Genomic DNA, 25,576 nt, shown 5'->3' with positions numbered 1-25,576 from the left:
GGCATTAACCATCACCTTCACCCACTCTGCCAAACCCCCTCTGGCTTCCTTGATCAGCCAGGAAGGGCAGGGGTCTAGGATGCATGTGGTGGGTCGCACCTCTCCAAGGATCCTGTCCACATCCTCAAGCTGAACCAATTGAAACGAATCCAACAAAACTGGACAAGCAGATGCTCTCGTTACATCCCCAGAGACTGCCGTTAACATGACGCCAAAACCCGACCGGATCCGCTCAATTTTATCCGCGAAGGATCGAGCAAATGCTTCACAGCGAGCCACCGAGTTGTCCGAGGCCTCGCTTTTTGGCGGATTTAACAGGCCCCTGACAACTCGGAAAAGCTCTGCTGGACGATTCTTCGCTGATGCAATATTGGCTGTGATGAATGTTTTCTGAGCTGCCGCTATTGCCACACCGTAGGACCTTAAAAAGGCATTCAGGTGTGTTTGGGCTGGATTGGTGGGATTCTGGTGCCACACGCACTCTAACCTCCTCTTCTTTTGCTTCATTGCTGCCAGCTCCTCGGTAAACCAAGAGGCTGGTTTAGCTCGGTTACTCGAGAGGGGGCGTTCCGGAGCGATAGTGTCAATTGCCCTGGTCAACTCATTATTCCAACGAGAGACCAGAGCATCGACAGTATCACTAGCCAAGGAGGTGGAAAGATCCCCAAGAGCCGTCAGGAGTCCATTTGGATCCATAAGTCTCCTGGGGCGGACCATTCTAATGGGTCCACCACCCCTGCGGAGGTTAGGAGGCCCAGTTAGTCTAAAACTGATCAGGTGGTGATCGGTCCATGGCAATGGGGCGATGGTCGGCTCCTCCATCCCGTCACCTTAATCCCATCCCTGGGCAAAAACCAAATCTAAAGTGTGCCCGGCACTATGGGTGGGACCAGATATTAATTGGGACAGGCCCATGGTTGCCATGGCGGCCATGAAGTCCTGAGCCGCACCAGAAAGAGGGGCCTCAGCATGGACGTTGAAATCTCCCAAGACCAAGAGCCGTTGGAAGCTCAACGCCATGTCCGAGACCACTCCCGCTAGCTCAGGTAGGGAGACTGTAGTGCAGCGGGGGGGTCGGTACACTAACAGAATCCCTATCCTGTCCCGGTCACCTATCCTAAAGCCGGCACATTCAAAGGAAGATGATTGTGGGATGGGACACCTGATCAGTGGAATAAAGTCCTTATAGACCACTGCGACTCCGCCTCCCCGCCCTCCAAGCCTTGTTTGGTGCTGAACGGAATAACCTGGTGGACAGAGTTGGGAGAGATTGACCCCTCCCCCCTCGTCCAACCAGGTCTCCGTTATACAAGCCTCGTCCAACCAGGTCTCCGTTATACAAGCCTCGTCCAACCAGGTCTCCGTTATACAATTACTGGACAAAATAAACAGAACATTTGCAAAACACAAAATTGAAAGAAACTGAAACTAAAAGATTTTCTATCTCTAATGTGGAGAAATTTTCACACATAGAGGACATGCTGCACAAAATCGCTTTCCTGTTGTTTTATGTAGTAAAGCAATTCATCTCTAAAGATGAACTCTTACATTTTCCCATTTTGAGGGGAGAGGTTCAAATTTAGGCAGTTATTAGTTTATAGTCATATGAATTCACCATCAAAATAACTTTCAATAGGAATTTACAGGACACACCTAAAATTAACTTTCAAACAATATATAAACACAAGTCTTCTAGCTTTTATAAGAAGATATCTCCACTGAGTGATATGCTGCTGGATAAAGGCTGATTATAAAAAGGAAAATCCCAACATTGCAGTTTACATCACTTCTTACTGGGATTCCATTAATGACTTCTTGTTTCAACATGGCTTAAAACTAAAGATCAGGGTACTTTAGGATAGATGGCTGTTAGCCAAAATAGTGAGTACTTTGTGTTTATACTGAACACTGAAGATGACTGAATGATATAAGGCTCTACTCTCTGCAGTGCATGTTAGAGAATGATGATGTATACACACAAATATTAAATAAGTGAATGCCTAGCAGTAGATAACAAATGTGTAAGCTGCTTTAAAGAAATACTCCTCTTAACAGCTAATCTCCTCTTTAAATGTTATCCTTTTTAAAAATACAGGAACCTGACATTGTTTCCTTTTCATATACAGAATAGGCTGCACTTTTGCGTAGCATTCTGTTGTCACAGGTGGGCTGCAAATCTACATTTGCCTCCACAAATTTCCCCTTTAATATAAGAAATCTTATATTTCCTTCAGGGTTTTGAAACAGGAAAATGTATTGTTGTTGCCCTTGGAATGTGGTGTCAATCAATCAATGATTTATTACGGTCTTTGACCAGCACAGAATAGAATGGGGCGCAGGAGCCCAAGGAAGGGAATCGCAGTTCCCAAGTAGGTCAGATAAAAAGCAGATTAAAAACATGTTATAAAAGAGACAGATCAAAAAGCAACTAAACTTACAGTTTAAAGTGCATGTATGAATCTAAAATAGGGGGAAGGGGCGGGGCGGCTAATACAAGTATCAGACAACTGGGAAGCTCTAAAAAGGGATGAGAGGGGAGCATTTACAGCATTTCAGTTGTTCAGTTATTACAAATCATTCTAACTATATTCCCGGCAGGAAGTTGCCTGGTGGAGTTGGTCATCAGCCGTCTAATGTTAATTGCTGCTGCACAGAACTTGGCAACACTGTAGGTTGTCGCAGAGCAAGAGTCCGAGAGCAACAGGGAGGTGTAATATCTTTCGGTGCGCCCTGGATGTTTTAAGAATGTGGTGTCAAGAATCTATATCATGAATGTGCTACTATAGCTGTTGAATGTGGTTAAGGTAGACAGCTGACATTTATTGTGCAGCCTGCTGTTCAGATTCTGAAGTCCTGAAATGTTGATGTATTGCTGAATATCTTTTTCCCCTGTGAATTTAACACTGTGTCTCTTCTGAAGTATCACGGATGTATCCATACTAACAACTTATAGTGCTTTGGTTCCACTTTAATAGCTGTGATTCCATCTTATGGACTCCTTGATTTATACAATTTTCTGTCAGAGATGTAATATTGAAATTCAGTGTAGTACACTAGGGAATTCCAAGTACCACTCAAACTACAAATTCAAGAATTCCATAGAATTGGGCCATGGTGCTGAAAGTGGCTGTCCCCATGTTTGACATCATTTGTCAATGGGGATCCCTCCTGCTTCTGCAGTGACTGGAGAAGTCTATGTGGTGGCACTTATTGGGGCTGGTTCAGCATTCAGCATGCCAAATTGGCCATTCAATAAGGATCAGCCTAGATGTGCACTGATAGTGGTAAGAATTGTTCTATTTTACCGATGCCCTTGAACTGTAGATCCCTTCATTCTTCACCATTGATAATGAGCTTCTTAATGTTTCAGGTTCACCAACATCATGAATAGGACTATACAAGTTTAACCTCTGCTCTAAGGCAAAAACCTCTCTCTCTCTCTCTCTCTCTCTCTCTCTCTCTCTCTCTCCCTATATATATATATATATATATATATATATATATATATAAACTGGGGTGGGGGTTGAAGGTTCTTCACATCTTTTTGGGCTCTAGTTTACCACTGGCTTCCTAAAGCTGCAATCAAAGAACATTCCTGAACCTTGCTTAAAAATTTAAGGACCAAGGGAGGAAGACTTCACTGTCTCAAATTTCTCCCTATGAATGGGGTGCAGATTTGAGTCTATACTTAATTTCAGCCCTGTTATTCATGGAGATATCTACTCTAGGTATTAGTATTTCTGTTGTAGAATGTATTTCTTTGATGCACTTTTGCCCTTCTTTCCTTGCAATGTAAAGCAGCAAATAAAGTTACTGAGCCAAAGGTTTGCTTAGGTTGACTGTGCTATATGCCTTTCAAAAGTCATGAGAATCATTTACACAGCATAAGGAAGGCATCCAGACATGCAACTAACATGACAAAGATATGAACATGAATTTGAATGAAAACGGGAAATTGAATTATGAAAAGTGAATTATGTGCTCCAATATGTAAATTACTTCAGCACTATACAGCAAAATTCTGGCAATTGTGATAAACTGTGTGTTGACTAGCTACAGTGAAGATGAGAAATTTGCCTCAGATGTCAGTCCTGCATGAAATTGCCAATTGTTGGGCACACCTGACATTGCTGCCATACGTTCCTTCCCTGATCGTTCTGCCAACTGGCAAAAGGCAAAGGAGTCAGCTGAAAGTTTCTAGGCAACCACAACAAATATGTCTCCAGACCTTATCATAGGAAAAACACAGTGTTTACACTCCTCATATTATGGTGCCATATAGATGATTCATCACAATGGAATTTAATTGTAGTAGGCACAAAATGTGGCTATCGTGTTGTTGGCACCAATGCAAAATTTCCTCAGTCATTCATAAAAAGCGACAAGGAAATCAGAAGCATGAGAGTTATAATTCAGAATCATCATATTGAAAATACAAAATTAATTTGTAGGACATAGACAAATATTAAGAAGCTTTGGCTTCAAGTATTTTATCCTGAATTCCCAAAATCTTAATGGATTATAACATTAAGGTGTATTTCTTTACAATTATTTCCTCTTATAAGCTTACAAAATGCTTTTGTGTTACCTCTGGAGTTCAAAAGAACCTCAATATCCTTTTCACCAGGGCGGCATTTCCCTTTGAAGATCAGTTCCATAAAATAATGATGATCTTAAAGGCAGGAAAGATTCCTAATTGCCTTTTATTGTGCTTTGCATGGACATGATTTTTCACAGCATTGTGAGCTTGGGGAAATGAATTCTGGGGAGACATTCCAAAGGGACATAAAACCCTTATGCAGCCTTCTGTGAAAAGGCTGTAAAACACAACATATCAACAATGAATAAAAAGCCATGCCAAGTTCTGCGTTTTCAAACAGCTGCTGCTGCTGCCATCCTCCTGAGGAAATGCTTGTAGGGGCAGCATTCTGTTCTTTCCCCCTCATTTCAAAGTTTCCTTTGGGAAGTGTATTTTATCATGCTATCCTTTGAGTCTGTAGCTTCAGTACCACCTCTGAAATATTATAGCTGAATTGTACCTTGCAAGTTAATGCTGTAAGCTGTACAATGAGCCAAAAGCTTAAGATATCACTGAGACAGGAACACCTGGGAAAATAGTGATAAATCCACTCTTGCCATTTTAAACAAGTTTTCAGAAATACCACTTAAGTGATGGATGTTTTGCCTGAATAACAACAAGCAGGAGCAGGTTGAATCATTCTACCTGATCTTTGATTTCCTACATGATACATGTTCCTTATGTTTCTAAAAAATATTTCAAATACTTAAGGTAAATTAAATGGCAGTCTTTTGTTTTTCCCCCTCTCTTTGAAATGGGAATAATTTAAGTTCTGCAGAAATGACACTCAGGATTTTCATTGTTTTGCTGAGTCTCTGAAGCATCGATCATTAAAAATAATACACACATGGAATGCATTTGAAATTATTTGTCATTGTTTCATTAGACAATCAAATTATTTCTCTTCTGGGACACATGTAATGATAGACATTTGGGGGGTGCTTTAAATTCAGATTAATCCCAAATGGGATTATTCTAATTCAGATGTCCAAATTAAATCAGGACTCCTGCAAAGTGGGTTGAACCTGAATTAAGTCAATCAAGATTAATCGGCAATTTAGATTCAGAAAGACTCAGGCATACAATAAGTATGCCTCCAAATATTGAGACTTTTTAATTTTGTGCTCACCATAGAAATAAAACATTATACATGCTGGGGAAAGTGTGAATACATGGGAGGAATTATTTTGTAGCTAGCAGCTCTGTTTGCCTTGTGACAGTGAATGGCTTTACCAGGGCTCTTTGATCATAGCATTTAGGAAAGGCATAATATACCTCAGAACTGTTAACAGGTTTTCAGCTATCTTTGCCCCTTCCACACTGCCACACAATTAAAGCAGATAATCCACATTATCTGCTTTGAATTGGATTATATGAGGGCTATTCTATACATACATTCTAGCCTGGGTTAAATTGGGTTAAAGTGGGGGGGGGGGGTAATGGAATAACTAATTTAGTGGAAGTTTTAATTGTGTTTATTAATGTTGATATATATATCAAAGGAAGGCAGGAGTTGGCTACAGTTGATTGTTTGGTGCGTTGCCATGGTTGCGTAGCCTCTTGCAGTAGAAATGTGTCCATTTCAGTTTGGCTAGGAGGAAAAGGGTCGGAGGTATCTGAAAGGAGAAGAGGGGACATTTTAAAATATGAGGCAGTCTTTAGCCGGATGAGCTAAAGGGAAGATGTCTTTGGCTGTGTGAGCTGGAGTTGAGGAGGTTCAAATTTTAAGCTTAAGTCTTCAGCCTTGATATGTAAATTACATTTTAGAGTGGAGAAAGTTCCCAAACCAAGTTGGCATAAGATAAGCCATTCTGAATGTTATATAGTAATAGTTTTATTTTTACATAATAGTAAGAGCTGAGTGTAACAATATCCAGGAAGTAATGTGAAGAAAAATACCGTGTAACCATTACGCTTTATGTACCTGAGAATCCATAAATAAATATTTCTTTCTTCAATTCATACAATAAAGTCTCATGTGAAGTTACTGCATTTGAATTAAAGATATAAAATAAAATCAAATGCACATTAAAACATATAAAACATTGCTGTCACCGTTAAAACTTGCCAAAGTTTTAAGATCTGTGTGGTTTTCTCAGGGCCCTTCTACACTCCCATATAAAATCCAGATTATCTGCTTTGAACTGCCTTATATGGCAGTGTAGACTCGTATAATCTTGTTCAAAGCATATAAAGTGGATTACCTGATTTGATAATCTGGATTATATGACAGCGTACAAGGGACCTCAGTCCCATCACTATCACAACCACATTTGGTGAGGGAGAGAGAGCCTTCTTGGTAGCTGCTTCTACCTTTGGAAAGTTTTCAGTGGGAAGTTCAGTTGACTAAGCGGTGTAGTTAGCTTGCAAGAAAAGACATCTTTATTTAGTCAAGACTTTGGCTCTTATTGTGACAAAAAGTGTTTTTAATGGGGTGTGTTGTGCTTTTAATTTGGTATTTTTAAACTTTTGTTGTTGTTCATTCGTTCAGTCATCTCCGACTCTTCATGACCTCATGGACCAGCCCACGCCAGAGCTCCCTGTCGGCCGTCACCACCCCCAGCTCCTTCAAGGTCAGTCCAGTCACTTCAAGGATGCCATCCATCCATCTTGCCCTTGGTTGGCCCTCTTCCTTTTACCTTCCACCTTCCCCAGCATAATTGTCTTCTCCAGGCTTTGCTGTCTCCTCATGATGTGGCCAAAGTACTTCAACTTTGTCTCTAGTATCCTTCCCTCCAATGAGCAGTTGGGCTTTATTTCCTGGAGGATGGACTGGTTGGATCTTCTCGCAGTCCAAGGCACTCTTAGCACTTTCCTCCAGCAACACAGCTCAAAAGCATCTATCTTCCTTCTCTCAGCCTTCCCTAAGGTCCAGCTCTCACATCCGTAGGTTACTACAGAGAATACCATGGCTTTGACTAGGCGGATCTTTGTTGCCAGTGTGATGTCTCTACTTTTACAATTTTATCGAGACTGGACATTGCTCTCCTCCCAAGAAGTAAGCGTCTTCTGATTTCCTGGCCACAGTCTGCATCTGCAGTAATCTTTGCACCTAGAAATACAAAGTCTGTCACGGCCTCCACATTTTCTCCCTCTATTTTCCAGTTGTCAATCATTCTTGTTGCCATAATCTTGGTTTTTTTGACGTTTAGCTGCAACCCAGCTTTTGCGCTTTCTTCTTTCACCTTGATTAGAAGGCTCCTCAGCTCTTCCTCGCTTTCGGCCATCAGAGTGGTGTCATCTGCATATCTGAGGTTGTTAATGTTTCTTCCAGAAATTTTCACCCCAGCTTTGCATTCATCAAGCCCCGCACATCGCATGATGTGTTCTGCATACAAGTTAAAAAGGTTGGGTGAGACTATGCAGCCTTGCTGTATGCCTTTCCCAATCTTGAACCAGTCTGTTGTTCCATGGTCAGTTCTGACTGTTGCTACTTGGTCCTTGTACAGATTCCTCAGGAGAGAGACAAGGTGGCTTGGGATGCCCATCCCACCAAGAACTTGCCACAATTTATTATGATCCACACAGTCAAAGGCTTTAGAATAGTCAATGAAGCAGAAATAGATGTTTTTCTGAAACTCCCTGCCTTTCTCCATTATCCAGCAGACATTGGCAATTTGGTCTCTCGTTCCTCTGCCTTTTCTAAACCCAGCTTGAACATCTGGCAACTTTCGCTATATGTATTGCTGGAGTGTTCCTTGCAGGATCTTGAGCATGACCGTACTGGCATGAGAAATAAGGGCCACTGTACGGAAGTTTGAGCAGTCTTTCTCATTTCCCTTTTTTGATATAAGTTGATTTTTTCCAGTCTGATGGCCATTCTTGTGTTTTCCATATTTGCTGGCATATGCCATGCATCACCTTGACAGCATCATCTTTTAAGATTTTAAACAGTTCAGCTGGGATCCCGTCGTCTCCTGCTGCCTTGTTGTTAGCAATGCTTCTTAAGGCCCATTCCACCTCACTCCTCAGGATGTCTCGTTCTAATTCATTCACCACACCGTCAAAACTATCCTCGATATTATTATCCTTCCTATACAGATCTTCTGTATAGTCTCGCCACCTTCTCTTGATCTCTTCAGCTTCTGTTAGGTCCCTGCCATCTTTGTTTCTTATCATACCAATTTTTGCCTGAAATTTATCTCCAATGTATCTAATTTTCTGGAAGAGGTCTCTTGTCCTTCCTATTCTGTTGTCTTCTTCCACTTCCATGCATTGCTTGTTTAAAAATAGTTCCTTATCTCTTCTGGCTAACCTCTGGAATTGCACATTTAACTGGGCATATCTCCCTTTATCCCTGTTTCCTTTTGCTTTCCTCCTTTCTTGGGCTACTTCCAGTGTCTCAGCAGACAACCATTTTGCCTTCTTGGTTTTCTTTTTCTTTGGGACATACTTTGTTGCCGCCTCCTGAACAATGTCGCGGACTTCTGTCCATAGTTCTTCTGGGACTCTATTTACTAAATCTAGTCCTTCAAATCTGTTCTTCACTTCCACTGTATATTCGCTAGGAATGTTAGTGATATCATATCTAACTGGTCTGTGTATTTTCCCTGATCTCTTTAGTTTTATTCTAAATTGAGCAATAAGAAGTTCATGATCTGAGCTACAGTCAGCCCCAAGTCTTATTTCCACCGACTGGATGGATGTCCGCCACCTTTGGCTGCAAAGGATGTAGTCAATCTGATTTCGGTGTTGACCATCTGGTGAGGTCCATGTATAAAGCCGTCTTTTAGGTTGTTGGAAGAGAGTGTTATACACAGCGAGTTTTCCTGGCAAAATTCTATCAGCCTGCGTCCCGCTTCATTTTATTCTCCCAGACCATGCTTGCCTGTGATCCCAGTTGTCATTTGACTTCCCACCTTGGCATTCCAGTCTCCTGTAATGAAAATAATGTCTCTTTTTGGTGTATTATCCAGTAGGTCCTGCAGATCCTCATAGAACTGATCTACTTCTGCTTCTTCAGCAGCTGTGGTTGGGGCGTATATTTGGATCACTGTAATGTTGAAAGGCTTTCCTTGCACTCGAATTGAGATCATTCTGTCATTTTTTGGGTTGTATCCAAGCACTGCTTTAGCAAATTCCTTATTAATTATGAAGGCTACTCCATTTCTTCGATGTTCCTCTTGTCCGCAGTAGTAGATCTGGTGGTCATCTGATGTGAAGTGGCCCATTCCAGTCCATTTCAGTTCGCTGACCCCCAGAATGTCTATCTTTAGTCTTGACATCTCACCAATAACAACATTCAATTTGCCCTGGCTCATAGATCTTACATTCCAGGTTCCTATGCTGTGTTGATCTTTAGAGCATCGGATTCGTTGTTCACCTCCAGTACCGTCGGCCGCTAGCCTTCCTTTCGGCTTTGAGCTAGCTGCGTCATCACATCTGGGGCTAGTTGAACTTATCCTCTGTTCCTCCCCAGTAGCATTTTGGCCATCTTCCGACCTGGGAGTCCCATCTTCCAATGGCATACCGACATATCTCTGGTTGTACTGGTCCATTTAGTTTTCTTGGCAAGGATACTGGGGTGGTTTGCCATTGCCTTCCCCAGGGATCACGCTTGGTCTGACCTCTCTGCCACGACCGTCCCGTCTTGTGTGGCCCTTCACGGTTTCGCTCATGACATCATTGAGGTGCTCAAGCTCCAGCGCCACGACACGGCGGTGATCCTTTGCTGGAGTTAAACTTTTGTACAAATCATTTTTATGTGTATTTACATTTCTTCTCCTCCTCTTTTATTTATCTTCCTCCTTTCCCCAAAATTAGGATTCAAAGTGGGTCATAGCATGAAGCATAAAGGAGCAATGCAATTAAAATGTTAAAGAAGTGAATAGTCAATAGAATCAAACTATTTATTAAAATAAACCATTCAGCCTCAGGTAAAGAATAAAATGCAATTAAAAATAGAAAATTCTTTAAAACAGTTAAATTAAAACAATACAGCACACCCCTTTTCGGTACCCTGCATCAGGTAGATACAAAAAACCACACATAAGTTATTCGTGTGGAGAAGTATTAAGAAGATATTATATTTCAGTCATATGCTGACTTTAATATTAGCTTGATATTGTTTCCCCACATTACAAAACATCTGAAGAAGCATAATAACACTGATGGTCAAAATATGGCTTGTCATAGCACCAGGAAAATAGATTGTATTATCGTATTTTGACTTTACTTTATGCCAGCTTGGGAAAGATTGCATGGGGTTACTGTAGACTTGTCCAGTTATACTAGATTTAACATAAATGAAAAGAAAGCAAAAGATTAAAAGAAATTGTAGTAAAAATAGATACTAGGGTACTAGAATTAGCATTAGAATCCTTAGCTCAAAATCTGAATGGTGACAGTAAACAAGATGATCACAGCTCCTGCCAACAGATGGATGGCCACGCAACACATATATTCACATAATCTGTTGAAGGGTTAAAATATAAATGCTGCTCAGGCCAGAAAGGGAATCCGATGTCTTCATTTTGGGGGGAGAACCACTATAGTGTAGGTGAAAACAGTGCATGATTGTAACTTGAAGTTCGTGACAATCCAGAGACATTGCTGATCAAGCAAGGCATTAGTCGCATAGGTTTTAAGGTAACTAAGAGCCCTTCTAAACATGACTAAATCCTGGAAGGAACTGGGATATCAAATCACAGTTCCTTCCAAGATTTAGTCCCACCCCCAACCCAAACCCCATGTTTTCCCTGGAGAGGGTGGCTACATGCCTTCCCACATCAGGAGATGGGCCCCTCAGGTATGTTTGGGGGGCAATGGGGGTTTGGGAGAGGAGGGTGGGGTGCCATCCCACTCCTTCAAGCTCAAAGAACCGGGATCGCTGTGTGGATTGACCCAGGGATTGTAGAAGCAATCCTGGGAGTCAATCCCCACAGGGCCCTCACCTAGAAAGATCCGGACCTTATCTTAAGATCTGGATCTTTTCAGGTGTTTTATTAATCTGGATTAATTTGGTTTTACCTGAGGCATCATTTGGATGCCTGAGGTACAATCGATACAGGTACCATGTTTTGGGCCTGTCTGGATGGGCCCCAGGACTTCAGTTGTGTTCACTTATTTGAAAATAAGACCAGTTTAGTGAAATCAGGTCCCTAGGCATAGGAGCTGTGCCCAGTCATGAATTGTATTGAAATTAATTTTTATGCTACATAAACACACTACGTGCAAATCTTAGAATTTGGCTTTGGCTAAAATAGAGTGTCCAGCTTATCTTCATGTTCTTTCTGAGATATTTATCCTGATCTCTTTATTGATACATTTTTTTCACTTCTAAAACTATTGAATTTCAAAATGTGATATCAAGGAGGGGTTTTTATTTTTAAAAGTCCACTCGTTTGTCATTTTCAACAGCTGTAGGTATCCAGATGAAACTTGAGTTTTTCCAGAGGAAATTTTGGACTGCTAGTAGACAGGTATGTTACAACTAGACTTTTAAGAGCCTTGATGGTAGTTGTCAGCCCCATGTTATTCTTCTTAGCTCCCTAATTGTGTTGTTAGTAGACTTGATGTTCTTCATTGATTTCCTGAAGGCCAGTTAATTAAGGGTATAACCATCTATCACTGAGGTCCCTCCTGCAATGCCATATAAAATCCAGACTATCTGCTTTGAACTGGATTACAAAACAGTGTAGACTCATATAATGCAGTTCAAAGCAGATAATGTAGATTATTTACTTTAATAATCTGGATTATTAAACCCCTTTGGACATGGAGGACTAAACGAAAACAGCCTCAATTGGATTATCCACATCTCTCTTCTGCTCCATTTGGGACTCAAAATGGTGCAAGAATCCCTGAAGCAAAGATTACAGGACATTGCCCTGGGAGAGCTTAGAGCCCACTGAAATTCACCATGCTTACCCAGAATCCTAAATTTACCATACAGGGAGCTATTTAAGACATGTGAAAACCTAAAAAGCTTTACAGTGACTAAATACCGTAGACTCTTTACAAAGGGGAGATTAAACGTATTTCCCTAGAGCTGCTAAGAGGCAGAGTATCTGGAATTACTTAATCCCAAAGACTATGCCCCTGTGGAGGAAATGAAATAGAAACAATAGACACATTTTGTTGCAGTGCTGCTACTACACAGTGCAACGTAGCCAACTTTTATATCCAATCCTGTCCCACATGACCAGCCATCCTCTGCAGAAGATTGTTAGATATCTTTTAGAGGACAAGTGCCACAGGGTGACTCTCATAGTGACAAAATTCCTTGCAGTGGCAACAAGGTTGAGAAAGCAACAAACCTCCAATAGGGGTATTACTTGAAACCATGCAGATGTATCTTGTACAATGGACTTCTCCTGATGGGAGAATTTATAATGACTGTTGGTTTTACTGATGGGTCTATGGACTGTAATAAATATTGTTGTTGATGTTGTTGTATCTGGATTATATGGCAGGATAGATCCATCCAGAGTCCATGGACAAAGCTCTGGCTTCACTCTAGCCTCTATCTATTTCTATGTATGGGTGGAAAAGGCAAAGGGGAAATCAAGTAAAATACAATCCACAAGTACTTTCTAAAATTCTAATGGTTATAATTTGTTCTCCTACAGTGTACATCTCTTGATGGCCGATGTTCCATAAGCTGTGATGATGATGTAAGTGTTAGATGTTTTCTTAATATGTTATGTTTAGACTTTCAGTATTTCTAAGTGCTCTTTCACACTACACCACACAACTATAGCATTACGATTCTACTTTATCTACCATGACTCTGTCCTAGAGAGCAGCATTTGAGATTCATAGGCAAAGAGCTCTTGTATCTCACCAAATGGAAGTTTGAGCAGGAGAGAAATATTTGAAGAGAGTTTCATAGTCTCATATTCATTTTCATTATTCTGTTCTTTCCCACCAGAAAAGCCAGCTATGTTACATAATGCAAGATTTCCTGTTGTTTCTTTATTTTGACCTATTATAGAAAAGTCTTTTCCCACTGGAATTTTAAAATGCAGCCACTGAAAAGAAATTCAGCAAAATTGTGAATTTGTTTGCTTTCTGAAAGTTACCCAACAATTAAATACATGTTTTATGTTGTAAGAAGATTCTTCATTGTTGATGAAAAGAGGAATGAAAACAAATTCATAGTTGTATATGGTTGACAGTTCACACAGATATTTTTAAAATACCTCTTACTCATATTCCCTCACTGTTTAGTGAATTCTAGTCAACATTATTGTAATGAGAATAATATCTTCCCACACTGTTGTTCCAATGACAAAATTATTTTCATGGGGTTGGCAACAACTTGGCTATCTTTTGATATCCAAGGAAGGTCTCAGGGGGCTCTAAATGGTCCACAGTCAACAGGTTGCCAGCACATATACTAGGTGGTTAGTTTATATTAGCCACTTTCCAGAAGGTACATATGAATGTGTCAATAAAAATACACACTGGAAGACAATGAAATCTAAGATTATTGCCATTAATATTTCTGAAGTTTCTGTTTACCCCTTTGTCATAAGTTAGTCCCAACAAGAGTAGAGCCACTGAGTGAACAGTGTAATGGCAAGTCATCAAGTAGGTGGATCTCACTAATTCTGTAGACTGGGGGCTACAAGTAGAATTCAGACTTTTGTCTCCAAACATATTCATTTGATATTGATGAAGTCTGAGTTTTTGCATTGATTGCCAATGTCTAGTGAAACTAAGAGTTTCTTCAAATCAACTCTGTTAGTAAAGTGCTGTTTTCTACCACTAGCTACTAGTCGTCGTGCTAGCATGGATTTATCTGTCGACTGAGAGCATTCTGATCACAATGAATGTACAACAGTGTACAGGGCTATATACTATGTCTTTGATCCTAGGTTTTTGTTCAATTCATGAAAGAGGCCTTCTTGTCAATGCAGCTCTTCTTTTCTGAATGGAATTTTCTCCAATTCACACTGTGGAATGTAAAATGCATGTTCATAATGTCCACATCGTGTTCTGATGCTGTATAGTGTCACATATCTGTCCATCTTTTACTTCCCAAGTTTGAGTTCTTTCTTATTGCTCAGGGAGAGTTGCCTGTGTCACCCCCATACTTGATTCTCAAACATTTTAGAGTATGCCCTCCCTGATAAGAGGACATGTTATTCTTGTATCTAGTTAAGAAGCACATACACAGACTATCTCATTTACTCCTGCATATGAAAGAAGCATTTTCAAACACGTATCACTGCATCAAACTGTTCTGATCACTGAAATTAAATATTTATTATTTTATTTTACAGAATATCAACTGTTACCTCATTGATAATAATGGGTTTATATTAGTTTCAGAAGACTATACACAGGTATGTGGACTTATTCTCACTTATATAGTGATACAAAATAAGGGTTTTTGTTGATCCTTGCTAAAGGAATGAATAGCATGAGATTAAAATATTTCCTTTAAAAAACCCTCATTGCCCCAGAGCAAGTAGCTTACCTTTCTGGGGGTCTGAAATAATTTCTTCCTCACAGTAGGGTGGGTCTGCTTTTAAGCTCATAAAAACTTTTAATTTATTGAATCCCTTTCTCCAGACATGTCTGTCACTCTTGAGGAATTTTTACCTTGAGGGGGGACATTTTTCCTAGAGTCTTTTAAAAAAATATATAAAGGTTAGTAGTTACTTTTTGAATTCTTAAATAGTGCAGAAATTCTAGCTGAATAAAGCAAAATATATAATTAATACTGGGCATTAAAGTTTTCTCACACACAGTACTTTAGTTACTTAATGAATATAAAAGAAATATAAGAGTGACAATGGGAGACTGCAGTTTGCAGTAAAATACTCTGAAAAATATGATTTAACAGTGCCCCAGAAAAGAAATTTTAATCAACCCTATAACCTACATATAGCTATACTGGAGTAAAATTTTAAATCAACTCAAAGTAATTTGGATTGAGTGATATAAGAACACACATTGACCACAATCTGTGTACTTGATGGGCTACATATAGGGCCCCTTCTACATTGCCCTATATCCCAGGATCTAATCCCAGATTATCTTCTTATCCCAGATTATCTGACAGCGGAGACTCAGACTGGATCTACACTGCCATATAAAATTGAGATTATCTGATTTCCCTGGATTATATGGCAGTGTAGACTTCTATAATCCAGTTTAGAGGAGGTAATCTGGATTATTTTCTTTGATAAACTGGTATATATGGCTGTGTAGATCCAGCCTTGGTATCTCAAGTCACAGAAATGATCTCCACATCACTTGAACCTTTCTCCCTTAAAAAAAAAAAAAAAGAAAAATCAGGATTTTTTTGTGGAAGAAATGCAGCATACAACTCCAAGATGCCTCAGAATTGTGGAGTTTGCTTTATTTCACTGCTACCTAAAAAAAATATGTAATCACTCAATGGTTAAAATACAAGCCAGAAGTAACATAATGTTCAAAATGGAAGTAACAAGGGGATGTGAGAGTCTGAAAATTGGGCCCCAGTACAGTTACCAGCCCTTGATTTGGGCATTATGATCTCTGGTTTGGAGAAAAATCTGTATCTCTTCTGTGACATCGGAACTACAGTTCCAGAGATGACATAAACCAGAAAGCGATCAAGGACATGGCATTAGCAGACCTGGAACTATTTGGGATTAACTGCGTCTAATTTCTGAACTGGTGTGATTTATTCCTTTCCCATTACTGGCTAGGGTTGGGCAGGGCGGGGGGAGATTATTTCATTAAGCATGTAAGAAAAGGAGGGGTAGTCTAAATATTTGGGATTAACTGGGGGGCCCTTCTACACTGCCAGATAATCTAGGTTATTAAACAGAAAATTCGCATATCTGGTTTGAACTGGATTATCTTAGTCTACACAACAAATAATCCACTTCAAAGCAAATAATGTGGATTTTATACAGCTGTGTAGAAGGGGCCTGGGTCTAATTTCTGGGCTGGTGTGATTTATTCCTTTCCCATTGCTGTCTATGGGGGGGGAGCATAATTATTTCAATATGCATGCAAAAAAACCAACAACCTTTGAGTGGATTCTAGTGGCTCATCCAAACAGGCCCTTAATCTGAGACCTGTCTTGGTTTCACTGAAGGCATCCAAATGACTCGCATAACTTCAAAATCTTGTGAAACTGGAGCTTTATAATTATATATTTTCTGCCCCTTTAAATATTTTAAATATTAATGAAAGAGAAATGTGCATTTTGGATTTAGCATTTGCCTGTTTTGTGTATTCTGCAAGGAAGAGACCTACTTCTCATTGGCAAACCCACAAAGGCTGCTGTTTTGAAGCTCCTACCTGTATTTCAAAATGGATGATTTCAATTAATAAAAAAGGAAAGGTGTACTTTGCAATTTGAAACCTTTCCTGGTTTGTGTATTCTGCTAGTGAGAGGGCTATTTACCATTGCCAAACCAGCTCAGGCTGCAGTTTGCAGCAGTATGGTTCCAATGTTTGCAAATGACGGAAAGTTAACAAACAGTATGGAAATGCCTAATCAAGAGGGGAAATTCCTATTAGTGCCTGGAATGAGCTTCAAAACTGTGCAGTTTCATAAATTAATTATAACAAAGCAAGCCGGGAGGAAAGAACATTTATGACTTTGCAGTCAGAGTTACTCTTTTTTGATCACCAGAATTAAATGGCTAACACTATGATCACAGGGAAATGAAGCAGTTCAAAGTGATGTCCCCAATATACCCGCAGTGGTCACAGTCTCCAAACTCACTGCTAAAGCACTGAGTTTACTGTACAGCTGAAAACACTTTGATCATAGATTCCAAGTGCTTTCAGCTGCCTAAAAATGGAAGTTGTCCGTTTTTGAAAAACACCGATCACAAATGGGTTGTAAACTAGTTTGGAATGAATATAGGATGGTCTGTAATTTTGTTCATGGTTAGAGAGCTGCGTTTTGAGCCTCATGTGATAATGTCAAATATCTTCATCACCTCCCTAAAAATCACTTGTTATATATAACGTTGTTTCATGTTATTTCCAGGCTCTGCAACTGTAACGTGGTATAAGTATCAGTCCTTTTCCTTACAAAATCATATAGGCTTGTCTTTTCAAATCTGGGGAAGCTCAGCAGTGTGGACATGCCTGAATTCCTATTGCCCTGATATTCATTGCTCAGATAGTATCACTGAATTTAATGCATTCAGGCAAGAAAGTATCAGTTGTGTCCCTGCTGCTACTATGCTTTACACATCTCAATCACTTGAGTATAAAAGGCAACATTTGCTCTTCAAGTAAAGAAAATCTTCTGGTTTTGGCTTTACTTTTAATTTCTTTTCCAACAAGATCCCAGGTGCATATTTGAGGACAAGTTTACCATTTATAATGCTATCAGAATTTCATTCAAACAAAATGCTTAGCATCCATGAGGTACTTTTTCCTCTTAAACTCTTTTGGGCTGTCTCCATGGAAGCATAGACAGTGCATGCATAATTCTTCTATATTCCAGAGTTTGAATGAAGAGATAATTTTACACATTTAGGATGACTTTAACATATCAGGAAAAAAGTTTAGCTTGGAGTTATCACAATTCTTCGGGACTGTCCAGAAAAACTAAAACACAAACATGTGTTTTGTTATAGAAGTTATATCTTTATTATTATCTGTTTTTTAATTTAATGAAGAAAGACAAAATAGGCCATACCTTATTTTCAAACAGAAACAGGAAGTAAACAATTTATATGTCTGATAAAATGTAGAGGTCATACAAGAATTATTAAAAAAAACTATGATTTGTCTAGGAAATCATTTCAAACCCTGTTTATATCTGAATAAAGCAGAATTTTAATCACATGGGTTTATGATTAGATTAGAATATTTTCTTTACAAGCTTTAGAGCTGAGTGCAATTTTTATTTTTATTTATGTTATGCAATGATCCTATGTCTATTGTGTAAGCTCTCACATCTGCTCAAGGGATTATTTTGTAATCCCTATAACTTGTCCTGGCAGCTAAATCCTTTTCAATTTTTATGAAAGAGTAGCCCTTAAAACTTCATTACATAGCTGTCAATGTTTTTCTGATCATTCTGTAGCGTATGCTACTTGAAATGGTAACTGGTTTGCAATTATGAACATTTCTGGACATTTTTATGCTTTCTCCTGCAGACTGGGCGTTTCTTTGGTGAGATTGAGGGAGCTGTGATGAACAAATTGCTAATAATGGGCTCCTTTAAAAGGTAAAATGTTTACTACCTGCTGCCGTTTGATTCATTTTTTTTAAAAAAAAGCAGTGAATGAAATATATTTTTAAATGGCTTATCACACTTATAATTCCAATGACCTTATTCAATTTTATGTCAATATATGAAACATTGTTTATTTCTTACCAGAAGACACCCCAAGGCAGTGTGGCAATAATATTTGGGCTGCTTCCATTACTGTTAAACCATTTCATTACTCTAAAAATCCAAAATAACAATTTCATTAAGACATTATTTTAACTTTCGTCACATTTCCACACAGAAGCCTACAAGGTAGTCGAGGCTGAGGCAGACAAAACAAAGTTCACCTAATGAATCTTGTGGCTCAATGTGAATTTGAACTTTTATCAGGGTCTCTGAACTGTGTTTAGGAGTATAGTACATTTTGAAGGCATAAGCAAGGCATCAGGAATGGGTGTGCTCCGCATCAGTGACGATGCTCTCAGCAGTTGAAGGTTCACCTCTCTTATATCTTAGGCCTCTTCTACACTGCCAACAAGATCAGTCCAGATCATTAAAGAGGATAGTTCACATTATCTGCTTTGAACTGGATTATATGAGTCTATATTACCATATAATCCAGTTTAAAGTAGATAATCTGGATTTTATATGGCAGTGTAAAAGGATGTTAGTGCCTCCAGCCATCAAATTTGGAAGTTACAGTTATGCTATAAGGATTATTTTTTTTAAAAAAACTATTTCATATATTTTTCCAGTGCGCCATGCAGACATGCTGGCCACATGACCTAGGAAGTGTCTATGGGCAATTCTTGCTCTTCAGCTTAGAAATGAAGATGAGTACCACCCCCCAGAGTCGGACATGACTAGACTTAATGTCAAGGGGGAATCTTTACTTTATCTACATTTTTAAGGAAGCTCCTGCTCTCCTATAGTTTTGCATGGCATTTTTCTGATATATGGAGAACACGAACAAGGTGAAAAGATTTCCTGAGTCTAAAATGATGGTACTCATGGCCCTTGTATCTAATATGCAATGGTTCATGAATTTAAGAGTCAGTGCTTGCAAAATTGCCGGCATTAGAAATGCTAGCTGAGAAATACCATGCTCATGCTGGAAAAAAAACATAAAAAGGAAATGAGCTGGATCTTAAACACCAGGAGCTGAACACTGCTAGTGATTTTTTTTAAAGGAGATACATTTTTACTAAGGAAGCCTCCTGCTTCTTCCCTCTATGAAACAGATAGTGATTGTCGTAAAAGCAAAAGCCAACAGAAGTGTTATGGGGCCTTAAAAGAATCCAGCTGCATCAAGGACCTTTCCACTTGGAAATATAAATAGCCACTTGGGGCTTATTCATATGGATTGGCTGCAACTTACCTAATGGTTCCACATTGTGACATTTCCATGGTGCAGCAGTCACAGCTATAATTACAAATTGAGTGTATTATGTGAACGTGGTGACTGTGGTCCATTCCTATACCTACCAACTCTTAAGACCTCACAGTGAGGTGAGGAAATAAGTACAACATCCACCTGGACTATACAACTCAACGTTATCATTTGCAAGCACAGTCTCCACATTGAAATAGCCATAATAGCTAGCCTCTTTGGTTTTTTAACCAGAATAGTTTATCTGTCTTCTTATTTTGTTTTGTTACAAGGGAGGGTGCTACAAACAGGCCAACACATATGAAAGCCATGAAGCTTGCATTCTAAAAACTCTCGTTTTAGTCAGACTAACTATAGTAACAATTTTTTTCCTTAATCTGTGTTATAGTAATGGGCACCCTGTTTTTTAAAGCATTGCACTGGTGTGCTAAAATAAACTCACTTTGTGTTGATGAAACAATTGTAGGTCTGCTGCCAGATTATAAAACCAGTCTCAAATCTTAGTGCCATTCTCCTTTATTTTTTAAAATCCCCAGATCTTCATGTTTTTATCCTTTTTTCTTTTCTTTTCTTTTTACAACATCCTGAGTTGGTACTGGATTTCACAACCTATTTATAGTGGTTTCCATAGTCTGCATTTCTGTAAAGGTACAAATATTTAATGCCTTACAAAAGAGATAGTTAGGAAGCATTAACTAAACTACACAGCATGTAGTAATTATTTGATTTTGGACAGTGGTTGGTTGGTTTATTTGTTTGGCAGAATGCAGGCTGGGAACTTGCAAATTTCCCCGGTGCTCTCTCTCTCCTGTTTGCAGCTATTGTTAAGATATCTTTTAGCTTTTGCTAACTAGTGCTTACCATGTCTCTTTAAGTATTTCATTACAGGCAGTACCCAGGTTACAAACAAGATAGGTTCTGTAGGTTTGTTCATAAGTTGAATTTGTTTGTAAGTCAAAACAGGTACTTTTTTAAAAGTGTAACTCCAGCCCATTTTTTTAAAGTTTTGGATAGCACGGGGGAGGTTTAACACCTCTGTAACATTTATTTTGTTGTCTGTGCACCTCCTCAGAAGATTTCACCTCACTTCTGTCCCTTTGACAATTGAATTTTGATTTTTTTTTCAGTTGTTGTGGAAACAAGGATTAGTGATAAAGCTTCTGTGGAAACATTTTTTTCCTATAATAACTCTTACAAAAGTGAATTTCCATTCCTAAGAGTTGATTTGCTCTCACTACTTGTAGTCTTATCCATGTTTGTAACTAGGAATCATGTGTTTGTAATTTAGGGTCTGCCTGTATAATGGTAAAGGAGGGTCCATTAAAGCTTATGGAGGAAGAAGAGAAGACAATATAACCCCCTGCAGTTTCCTGCATCACCACCATTTTCAAGAAGTTTGCCAAATATCTTGAAGGGCATTTCAGCAATGAGAAAGGAGAATTTGCAGAAATTTTCTCCTACGTCATACTCCAGTAAAGTCAATGTAAATTATAATATTGCAGCAGCCACTGTCGAACAATGATCAAGTCCTGGAGAAATAGAATTTCTCAGATTGAATATTCTTAAATCTGGTAGATGCACAGAATTCTTTAGGGAGTCCAATAACAGGATTCCACACAAACATTACGAAGCTCTTTCTCATGTTAGGATAGGACAGGATATTAATCCCCCCCCCCCCGCAAATTGTTTGGGGGGTTCAAAATTCCCATAGAACATCACATCATAGCTCCCCTTCAATACCTTCCACAAATATGGGCCAGTATCCACTGAGTCCACTATTCACCACAAGCACAACATATCATGAATTTTATGGCATGCTGCAAATAGCTCCAATCCTATCTGTGAAAGGTGAACTACATCCGACCATAACAATTCAGGTCATTTATAAGTAATTTCAGGGTGATCAATGTGTAAACCCAAACCATTAACCATGGCATGCTGGATTTCTCTATTAACTCTTCTGAGCCACATCCAAATGGCATACATCTCACTCCCTGGTCCAACACTACGTTGGGATGATGGCAGACCAGGCAATTTTAGTAAAGAGCCAATTATCCTGAATTTTTACCCATATCAATGATTGCTTGGATAATAAGACCCTTTCCCAAGAGAAGTCTCAGGTTGTTCCCCCCAAGATGTAAAATCAAAATGTGAGAAGGCAGAGCATGGTGCCCTCTAAACAATAAGGGCAGTAAGCCGTGCCAACAAAGCCCCTGTTAGTCCAGCCATTCAACAGTGACAATGCCACAAAGGCCCAAGTGAGCTCCAAAATGGCTCCTGCATGCCTGATGCTCAGCCCAGAAGATGCAGCTATGGCTGCAAATCCATGTCAGATCAGCTTGGGCAACAACTGGGGATCTGAAACAAAAACAAATCAGTGATAAAGAGAGTGAACATAACCATGTTAAGTCCTAGACCACTACTGCCCAATGGCCTGAATATCCATTGAGTCGAAATCAAAGGCAGGTGCTGTAGTAGCAGCTCCAATACAAAAAGAGTGCATATAAAACTTTATTCCAACTACATCCAACTTAGTGAGTGCCTTGGATGTCAAGGACCAAAACTGATATTTGATAAGTGGCGATCAATTGGTGTGACAGAACTGATGACCTGAATAAGTGCCTCATAGTTGTATAAAATAACGAATAGCACGAACAGGGTACAAATCAGCACCAGAGCAAGGCTTTAAATGTTAATTGTTACCACAACCCCTCTGATTGGTTTTTGATGACTGGATTTTTACCCACAGGGAACTGGCAGTAAAAGCAACATATCTAAATTGAAAGGCCTCACCAGATGTGTCACCCTTAGAACCCACAACCAATACATAAAGCAGCATAAAATGCCATCAAAGAAGCAGCATGGAACAAAACCGCTTCAAAAGGTGAAGCACAAATAGATGGCCATACTTGATACAGCCCCTTTAAAACGCTCCAGGAATAATGGCTGATGGCAATCGGGAGGCTTACTTACTCCCCTGGTCCAACATACAAGTGCCTTGCACAACTGGAAACTACAGTCAGGATGGTGCAATGATTTTAACCAGAAGGCCAAGGCTGAAAAATTAGTCCAAATGTAATAAACAGCTAGCCCCTTACCATGCAAAATAAGCAAACATCTAAAACATGTCCCACAGTTACCAGTCATGTTTCCTGATAGTTTTTGCTGCATCAGAAGTCATTAAATTCAGAAATAGCCCACTTGTAGACCTTCTTGGTGCTAAGGACTAAAGAAAGGCTCATGACCTAAACTATCTTGGCGTAACAAGATCCCATAGGTCAGTCAGCATCTGTTCCAGATTGGAGGCAGAATCCGGCGACAGTTGCCAGAACTGCTGGATCTGAAAGCAAGAGGTACCATGCTAAGCTGTAAAAAGAATGTTGTGATGTAAATAATGAAGTGTAAACTCCCTAAGACCATGAGTGTGTGGCTGGCACCTACAGTGGCCATGCCCTCTCATCCCATAATTACATAGCAATCCTTTTTGGCCTCCCCAAGAGGCCAGCAAATTTAATTCACCCCACCTTCGTGGTTTTGTGGTGCGGTAAATGTGCTTGTTTCAAAGATCAAAAACAACTAATATTTTTCGACCATTAGTAAAAAGTTCCTTATAAATATAGTCACAAAAATGCAACCATATGCTATGAACAAATTTAATAGGATTTGTACTCCAAAAGATAACCAGAGGCTACCTGAAACCTCAGCTTATGGATATATTTGTGCCAGTTTATATAGTGTGGGAGTCAAATATTTTGCTTGTTCCTTTAAAATGCATCTCTTTTTTTAAGTGGCAATGACTTTGATCTCAATGTTTTTTATTGGAACATTTTCTATTCTTGGCCGTATTGTATGTCTCCAAACTGAAAATCCATATGCCACATCCTCCATTATTGCTCAAATAATTTATCTCAGATTCTCAAGTCATTCTCAAAAATACCAACATGACTTTTTGAAGTGGATTTAACATATTGAATACCTGTCAATGAGTTAATATCATTTCTTGTTCTGACATTTTCCATTCATGTAAGCATTTTGGAAGGTAACTGGGCTCTTTTGAATGGAATCCGATATGCCTACAGAACATCACATTGCAAACATTGTTGTAATTTATGGATATAACCTGAGCTGTTAGTAATCCTTTGAAGTTGAAATGACTTCAGACAGCTTTTTGCTTCTCCTGTAATACATTACAGAATTCAGTCCTTGTTTTGTTTTTTTAACTATATCAGGAAATTGTCTATAAAAGGTCAGGTTTTGCTCATAGTGTCTGCTCTTGGTCTGCACATTTTTGACATGCACATTTTTGCCTAAATCAACATATTAATTCCAATGAGAGTGGGGGCATAAAATCAATGGGAATTGATGAAGCATTTGTGTAAATTCTGATAGAGAACACATGTAGAATAGCTGGGAATTCCAGTTAAGAAGTAAAGAAACCAATAGCAAAAGAAATGAAAAAAGTCACTGCGCTCTTCCCGTTCTTGTTGTAGCGACCCTCAGTGGGCATGACATAGCTAGTGGCCATCACTCATCAGCAAGGGAACAAGAGCAATTGGAGGAGGGAGGAGGGAAAGGAAGGGGTAATTCCTCTTTTTTCACCCTTCCACATCACTCTGGGGCCTAGCCAACATCACTCCAGGTGATGAGCAACAGTCATTAGCCATGTTTCATCTACTGGCTGTTGCTAGGTCAAGGATGTGCAGAGGGTGGCCATCTGGCAGGACCAAATTGGGTTCAATGCCACTGGACAGTGGGGACTCCTTCCTGTATTTCCAATGCCTGAGTTGGGGGACGGAGATAGCAGTCAAAACATCCTGGGACCAATCCAGAATTCTACATTCTGGATCAGCCTCAAGATAAAGGGCCTTGAGGTAAGCTAAATTCAAAGGGAGAAAGTAGCAAGAGGAAAGATAAATTGGTACATTTTTAAAGGAGCAAAAATGTAGCATGGCAGGATTAATTGGGAGTGCCCTGCCAAAACTGGACACATGTGGGATGTGCAGTTTTATTGATTCAGTTAGCCTATTCAAGCTAGTACTCATAATTAAATTTAAATCTTTATCTGTAATTCTTTACTACTTTGAGAGTACTTTTTTCAGTAGACAGGTAGAAGATTATACTTGATGATTATATTTGCCATTTCTTCCAAGGAAAAGTTTTGAGTGAATGTCCTTTATTTGCCTTTTGTTTTGTACTCTGAAAAAAACTGATAAGTGATGATTGTCAATAATAGTGTTTGTGGCATTTAATACAGTGATGTCAGAAACTGCTCAGCCCCTGGCTTAGTCTAGGCAGTTGACTAGGTTTAAATTTAGTTCAGAGGAAAGCCATGTAATTAGGGTGTATGTTAGCTATAATCAGCAGAAGAGGAAGCAAGTAGCAACAAAATAGATGTTTTGAAAAAGATGTGAAATCACTGGAGAAGAGGTGATAATCTGAAGCCTGAACAGATAAATCAGTCTACATCAAACCTGTGACACAT

The 25,576-nt window shown here is 39.3% G+C and overlaps 1 protein-coding gene across 2 annotated transcripts in view; it reads left to right on the top strand.

Moving 5' to 3' along the window:
* The window catches only part of CACNA2D3 (calcium voltage-gated channel auxiliary subunit alpha2delta 3), a 674,683-nt gene that overhangs the window by 610,736 nt on the left and 38,371 nt on the right, over positions 1 to 25,576 (top strand). For both annotated transcript variants that reach the window (XM_067463553.1, XM_067463552.1), the window contains 4 exons: positions 11,939 to 12,000; positions 13,150 to 13,194; positions 14,809 to 14,871; positions 18,649 to 18,719. In XM_067463553.1, the coding sequence (XP_067319654.1) occupies positions 11,939 to 12,000; positions 13,150 to 13,194; positions 14,809 to 14,871; positions 18,649 to 18,719 (241 nt within the window). The remainder of the gene's footprint in view (positions 1 to 11,938; positions 12,001 to 13,149; positions 13,195 to 14,808; positions 14,872 to 18,648; positions 18,720 to 25,576) is intronic.

Source organism: Anolis sagrei, chromosome 2, assembly GCF_037176765.1.
Source record: "Anolis sagrei isolate rAnoSag1 chromosome 2, rAnoSag1.mat, whole genome shotgun sequence".
Classification (NCBI taxonomy): Eukaryota; Metazoa; Chordata; class Lepidosauria; order Squamata; family Dactyloidae; genus Anolis; species Anolis sagrei.
This window is presented reverse-complemented; position numbering and strand designations above follow the sequence as displayed.